Below are 7,360 nucleotides of genomic sequence, written 5' to 3' on the forward strand. Positions count from 1 at the left end.
TAAAGGACTTTTGGGTGGGCAGGTTTTGTAAGATCATCTCCCAAAGCAAACATTTCCCTTCTTCACTAATGTACCAACATGTCTAAACTGCTCGCAAAGAAAGAGTTGCACCGGAGGAGGATTTTTCACAACCTGGCACCCCAAAAGTTGTTCATATTAAGCGGCTTAAACGGGTGGACAAATTGCTACCAATGAATAGATTAATTGCAGCTTGTGAAGCCTCCATAAAATAATAAAAGACTCATAGACAGTGGAAAAGGAATACATACATGTGTGTTCATGTTGCAGTGTTTGATAATGTATAATGAAACAGCCAGTGCGGCAGGCGGCGACAGAAATGTGTAATTTTCTCTCCAGGGATGTAATATAAGATCATATTTGAATGAACTGCACTGCACTTATTTTTCAGCTATATGTGTCTGTATTAAAAGTGTATCTCAGATGAGTAAACCCCTAAAGATATGATATAGTAATATAAATAAACAGATGATCGATCAAAGCTGTCACATTTCTAATCCCAGCAAATGAATAAAATCCAATGATTTTTTTTTTTTTACTCAACCTCAACCACACTTTATTTAACAAAATAGAAGCAGGTCAAATATTGCAAAGCATATAAATGTATCTTTGAAACACAGCGTTTGAAAATTATGACAAAACCATCAGTGGGGGCTGTGGCACACTCCACAGAGGAGACACAGAGTTGCTTACTCCCGCCTCAGCAGGGGACAGGGGGGAGTCGGAAGGGGGGTGGGTGGGTGGGTTTGGTGTGTGGGGACAGGAAAGGTGACAGGACAAAAATTTGCAGGGAGAGGTGATGACGATGAGGGCTAATGGTGAGTGTTTCTCGCAGGTCTGCTGAGATGTTATTCCCAAAAGGTTAAGCTGTGGCGTTGGGAGCAGCTGGGGGAAAGTCAATGCAAACAGTCTCACAAACACGCTCACATTTATCCTCACACACATGTGCAGGGGCTCTGGGGGTGGACGTGCCTGTGAGTGTGGGCCTCACCAGCCGGTTCACACAAACACACAAGAGGGAGTCAAAAAGGCAAGCAGACCAAAAAAGAAAAAAAAGCAGAAGAAGTGATTCAGCACCATGGACAGCATTTGTTTGATACTCTGGATGAGGGGAGGGTGGAGAGAGAAGTTGGGTGGTGGGGGGGAGGGGTGCTAAGTCCATCTCTTATCAACTCGTATCATGTCCATGCATCGTAGGTAGAGTGCGGCCAAATCGAGCTGAAACCTTAATCCAAACGAGGCATCGTAAAAGTGGATTTAAAACTGCAGAGCGTACATTTTGGATACAAATAAATGTCTGTTACATTCAAACCGTTGACAGACGAGTTCACACAATTCTTATTAAGCCTATCAGCTCCGCACAACTCCCTCTCTACTCACTTCTCAGTGTAGCCACCTTTAGCATCGCGTGTCGCCCGGTGACATTCCTGCACCGAGATGACAACACAGTCCACCAGCAAACAAACAGTTTGGACGATGACGGAAAACACAAAGAAGTGAATTCTACTACTTGAACAACCCGGCCGTTCAGCAGTTTAATGGCGACAAACGCGCCACGTGCTGCCGCTGCATGCGCTCAAACACTCCCTCAAACAGGCCTGATGGTTTTGCTTGACAGAGTTTGTTTTCACATGAGTGCGTGCAAGTCATGTGTTGTCGTGTCTGTTCAGGAAGGCTAAACAGAAGCACAACGATATCAGCAACAACAACAAAAACACCAAAATGTACGCACTGCAGCTTTAAATGGAAAAAACATTGGCAATATCAAATTAAGCAGTGTTAGCAGTGGATTTTTACATCATGTCAACAACATGAAAATTAAATAATGCAAATTGCACATTCCTAACCTGTATTTTGGAAAATGATGGAATACTAAAAGTATGCCCCCCAACCTTTAATGCATCGGGGTTTTTTTCATTTGTTTATTTATTTGCTATCCCGAATTCAGGTTAAAGCAGTATAGACTAAAGCAGCAGTCCAGCCGATTATGGAGCTCTGCAAAAAAACAGGTATTCCGTCATGGCATCGTTTTCATAAGCTCACAAAAACCATGCGACCACACCTCCCAAGACGAGTATCTCAAATTCAAAATGCTGACTTGAAAAGGAACAAGAGAGAGAAAAAAAAAAAGGCATCTTGCATTGTCTAACTATGTCTGTGAGTGCCTGTGTTTCCCCTCCCCTCCTGTATCTATGAATTGGCCAAACAACCCCTCCCCCTCCCCCCCAAAAAACAGCCTGCTTCAAGCACTTTTTTTTTTTGTAAATACAGTGAGTTTCAGTTCTCTTATTTGGACAAGATTAGATGGCTTTACAAAAGCTCACAATAGGATGAAAGTGAATCATATAGCCATAAGCTTTTTTTTTTTATGTGGAGGAACACTTTTTTTCTGACATTAAAAAAAGCATTCTAGTCTACATCAGTCTAACCTGCGCAGTTTACATTGATCGAATTATACCTATATAGCTCAATCGAAAACACTTCTTTACTCGGTTGTTGAAAAAATATGATGGTATAAACCCCCCATTTAAATTACTTGTTGTTGTTTTTTTGTTGTTCTTCTTCTCACCCAAAGCAGGCTATATTCATTGACACACAAAAACCACAGAACTGTTATTTTAGCTACATTAACTTTGCAGCAGAAGCATCCGAGTGACGTTAATTAGTCATGCTCATCTGCATGTCTGGATATCTGAAAGTCAACAATTGGCACACCATAAAATAACACAGTTTACATTCATAAAGGAGATGATGACTGCTGCAGACCATGGGCTTTTTAATCTGCACCATCTAGTACCGTATAAATAATCCCAATATTTATCGACAATCAAATGATAACAAACAGAAAATAACATGCACTGACAGCGTCACTCTCCATCCCTCCTTTCCAGATAGTCATCGTCATCAGTTATTGATATCTTCTTCTTTTTTTTTGTCTCCAAACAAGTTTAAAACAACAAATACAAATCCTAACTGCAGGTTCACAAAAAATAGAGAAATGGCACTTTGTAATATTCATACATAGTTCTTATAATATCTATATACAGTAGTCATATTGATTTAACATGAAAGGGTCGAGTTTGCTTCTTTGAAGGTGGTTATGGTTCCTGCTTGTCTGTCTCTCTTTCTCCCTGTGTGTGTGTGTGTGTGTGTGTGTGTGTGAAACCATGCGAAATATCATCATGCAGATTATGATACATCAGTCCAAGTATTTACATTTACATTCATGCGTTCGTGCACCATTCCCCGCGTCCTCGCTCTCTCTTTACCTCCCTTATTCTCTCACACGCACACACACGCGCACGCACGCACGCCCTCTTCCTTTTCTTTTCCTCCCACTTTTCCATCTCACTCTGATCCATGTAGTCCGATTGCGGCAAATAGCAGAACTGGGAGGAGGGAGGGAGGGAAAGAGGGTTTTTTAGCCAAGGAGGAGGAGGAGGAGGAGGGGGCGCGCTTGGGCATATACATATATTACAGAGAGTCGGGCCTGTGCAGCAGCAGACTGACTTACTTGCCTCAGCTGGAGAAAACAAGACACAAACAAGTCTGTGAATTCCCCCTGTGACGCACAGAGGCGCCTGATTCCTGCTCTTTTAGTCATTTGTTATCAGTCCGTCCCGCATATGTGCATGTGACTGTTTGTAATCCAGTGCCATGAGTCCTCCCTCGCTCTTTTACGCATCGTTTGCCGTAGAGAGGTGCGTGCTGCAGTCGAAGCCCCGGTGGGCGCCCGCGTCTGCGTGATAAGGCCCACTGTGCCAGTACGACGAGTCGCACACCGTCTGCAAGGAATTGATCTCCGAGGCGGACGAGTTCCCCTCCCTCCGCTTTGACCTCTTACGGTTCCGCAAAATAAACACAAGCATCCCCACGACAGTGAATGCGGACGTGACGAACACCAGCAGCAGCCCGGGGACGAGCACCGAGATAGAGACCCTGTTGGGCTCCAAGTAAGAGTTTGAGCGCGTCCCCGAGTCCAGCGTGAAAGTGCTGTTTTTGGACAGCGAGGTGGGAGAGATTTTGTCGTAGAGTTTGGGACACATGAGGTCGTTCCGCACGTAGCGGAAGTCCCGCTTCCAGAACTCTTCGGGGGACTCGCACTTGAGGTCGCTCACGATCACGTCAGCCCCGAGTTTCTCCGTCCACTGCTTGAAGGGCACTATGTTGCACGAGCAATCCCACGGGTTCCCGTGCAAATCTATCTGTATGATTGAATTGAGCTGGTCTAAGACACCAGCCACGGGGAGATAGGGGAAGTAATTGTTATGCAGGCTGATTTTGGACAAAGAAATCCCAAGGAAAGCATCCACAGGTAAAGATTTCAGCAGGTTGTTATTGAGGAACAGAACCCTCAGGTTTGGCATGGGGCTGAACGCGCCTGCCACTATGAGCTGGATGTCGTTGTATTCCAAACTGAGATATTCCAGATTCACGAGGCCCACGAACATCTCTGCTATCAGCGTATCCAAGTAGTTCTTATCCATGTACAGCCACCTGAGCTCACTCTGGTTCTGAAAAGTGCCATTGTCAATCACCTTGATGTTGTTTCCTCCTAAATCGAGCAGGTTGAGGCTTGAGTAGCCGAGCAGATGGTTCCTTTTCACTGCGTGGATGTTGTTGTCTCTCATATTCAGCTCGTGCGCAGCCAGAGGCTTTGGCTTCAGGTTGGACAGGCTCTCGATCTTCTTCCCCTCGCAGTTGACCCCCAGCCCTTGCCTGGAGCCCACCAGCTTGCAGCTGCACGGCGGGGGACACGTCATGTTGTGCAGCTGCTCCCTGTCACCATTCGCACCTGTCGCCAGTGGAGTGGGCCTAGTCTTCAGTTGCCAATTCTCACGAGATTTGGAGCGGCTCTTGGGCCCGTGGCCGACGGGCGTCGGGGGCCCGCTGGCGTCACTGCCGGGCTTGTTAGGCGTGGGACGCGGGGCTGCAGGAGCCGAGGTCTCCTCCTGGGTGGGAGGGGCTACGAGGCTGGCGTCCACGCCACCGCTCTGTGAAGGACACAGGTCCTCCTCTGACGTCTCGTTCAAGTCGCTCCCTTGCAGCCTGGTGGGAGCCTCGCATATCACCCTCCCAATCAGCGCGTTATGCGGTATGTTCTCCAGCCATTCCTTCAGAGAAACCAGGTCGCAGTTACAGTCCCACGGGTTGTCTTCCAACAAAACCTCCGCAATGCCCGGTATCTGCTCAAGGATCCCCTCATAAGGCAACGTTTTGATTCGGTTCCCCCGCAGGTCCAGATGCGTAATGGGCACATGTTGGAACACATTTATAGGTATCGCGCTGATGAGGTTGTCGTTAAGTATCAACACTTCAAGTTTATTTAGGTCCCTGAAAACTGCGGGGTCAATATCCCTCAATAAATTGAAATCAGCTTGGAGATATTCCAAGTCGTCCAACCCCAGAAATGTACTCTTCCTGAATGATCTTATCTTATTGTTATTGATGTGCAGTCTCTTCACCAGCTGCAGCCCCAGAAAAGCGCCAGGGACGATGTCGTGCAAGCCGTTGTTCTCTAAATGCAGGCTCACAGCGTTGTAAAAGTTGGCAAACTCGTTGGGAAACAGCCTGGACAGAGAATTCCCGTGCAGCAGCAAGTGATAGAAATGCGAACTGGGGCCAGTGAGATGCTGCAGAGTGGTGAAGCTCCTTTTTTCGCAGTCTATGTGCATATCTCCCTCTATCTCGTTGCAGGAGCATATCTGCTCCTTACAAACGTCCCTTGTAACATTTCCACTGGCAACACAAAGAGCCGCATTCAGCAGAACAATCCAAAGCAGCATTTTTCAACGTGAACAATTCATTACCGGTTTCAAGACATATATACGAGCTCAGAAGTCAGTCAACGGGGAGAAAAAAGGCAGCAGATGTAGACATTTTCTGGAGGAGATACGGCAGTCTCGCTCTCTTTTTATTGTTATTATGATCACACATCCATGCTGCATCTAACCTGCGCGTGTCCAGACTTCCAGTGTGGAAAGGAAAATGACCACATAAACGTCTCTTTCACATCCACTGAATCCTCGGAGCCTCCGCGCGTTTATGATAAAAATCAAAAACAGCGAGCAGCGGCAGCGGAGTCCGACACATCTTTTGGCTTTTTTCAGTTCGTTAAGACTGACCTTGGCTGGGGAGAAAAGAAAAACGAACAAATCCGTGCCTTTTTCTCCCTCTCTCTCTCTCTCTCTCTTCTCTCGCTCTCTCTCTCACTCTCTCTCTCTGCTCCGGTCGTGCTGCGGCGTCGGGAGCTGTTCCCTCTCCCCTGGTGCTGAATTCACACCCTGTGCTGCTGCTGCTGCTGCTGCTGCTGAGGCTGTGGAGGCGATGCAACCGCTGCAAAACACCCGCATCCCCCCTCACATTCTCCGGCGCTCCTTCCTCTCGCTCCTTTTGCGCCGTTTCTCTCTTGCTCTTGCTCCCTCCCCACCACCGCCACCTCCTCCTGCTTGATTCTTTTTTCCTTTTTTTTTTTTGTGGAATCACAAAAAGAGGAACGCGGAGACTGTGTTCATCCCAGCGCGGTGCTCTGAGAAAGATCTGACACCCTCTACTGAGCTGTAATGGCAAAAATCCGTTGACTGACTGAGGAGGGGATGAGCAGGGTAGAGGGGGGGGAAAAAAAAATCTATTCACATATAGGGGTGAGCCTTTTTTTTCTTCTCTTAAATCACAATTTAAAGCTCTGGAAGCAGGTTATTTACCTCCAGATGCGCAAAAAAGATCTCCCTGCCGCTTCTGTCAGTCATGTCACTCTCAAAGCTCGCAGCAACTCCGTGGTGAAAGTGTCAAAGTCGTCATCGTCGGAAACACTGGTGAGACTTCACATTAGCGCCTCGTCGCTGCCTCAGTCCACTGCCTTAAATCACAGCCCACATTCTTAAAGACGGCGCCCCTTCCACACCCTGCAGATCCGTGTGCCTGCCGCAAGCCTCCACTTCCCCAGCCTCCACTCTGAAACACTGTTGAATGCGGTAAAATAAATAAATAAATAAAAAAACATCCACTATAGAGTAGCTTTCGTCCGGCAGAAAAGAAAGGAAGACAAAAAAACAAAAAACAAGAAGAGATTCGATAGACTGTACAACAAACGATGCGTCAGTGTGGCACCCTATATGCGCATGTGTGCGTGACGTGTTTGGGTTTGTTTTTTTTTCCAACATAGATATTCGCGGCTTCTAAATAGAAAAGACTACAACAGTGAGAGAAACATGACAGAGAGTGATTTTGAGATGTCTCTTTTTTTGTGGCTTTCTGTTAAACTCCAGTGTTTGACATAATTACATCAGCTGAAAGAGTAAATGGAGCTGGCAGAGTGCACACACACACACACACACACACA

At 46.6% G+C, this 7,360-nt stretch overlaps 1 protein-coding gene across 1 annotated transcript; it reads right to left on the reverse strand.

The window, feature by feature from the left end:
* Positions 1–2,777: 2,777 nt before the first annotated feature.
* On the reverse strand, positions 2,778–6,914 carry LOC122765444 (SLIT and NTRK-like protein 1). The gene has a single exon (XM_044019696.1). It carries the CDS (start codon positions 5,802–5,804, stop codon positions 3,696–3,698), a length of 2,109 nt encoding a protein of 702 aa, XP_043875631.1. The 5' UTR covers positions 5,805–6,914; the 3' UTR covers positions 2,778–3,695.
* Positions 6,915–7,360: the final 446 nt, after the last annotated feature.

The sequence above is a fragment of the Solea senegalensis genome, linkage group LG2, assembly GCF_019176455.1.
Source record: "Solea senegalensis isolate Sse05_10M linkage group LG2, IFAPA_SoseM_1, whole genome shotgun sequence".
Classification (NCBI taxonomy): Eukaryota; Metazoa; Chordata; class Actinopteri; order Pleuronectiformes; family Soleidae; genus Solea; species Solea senegalensis.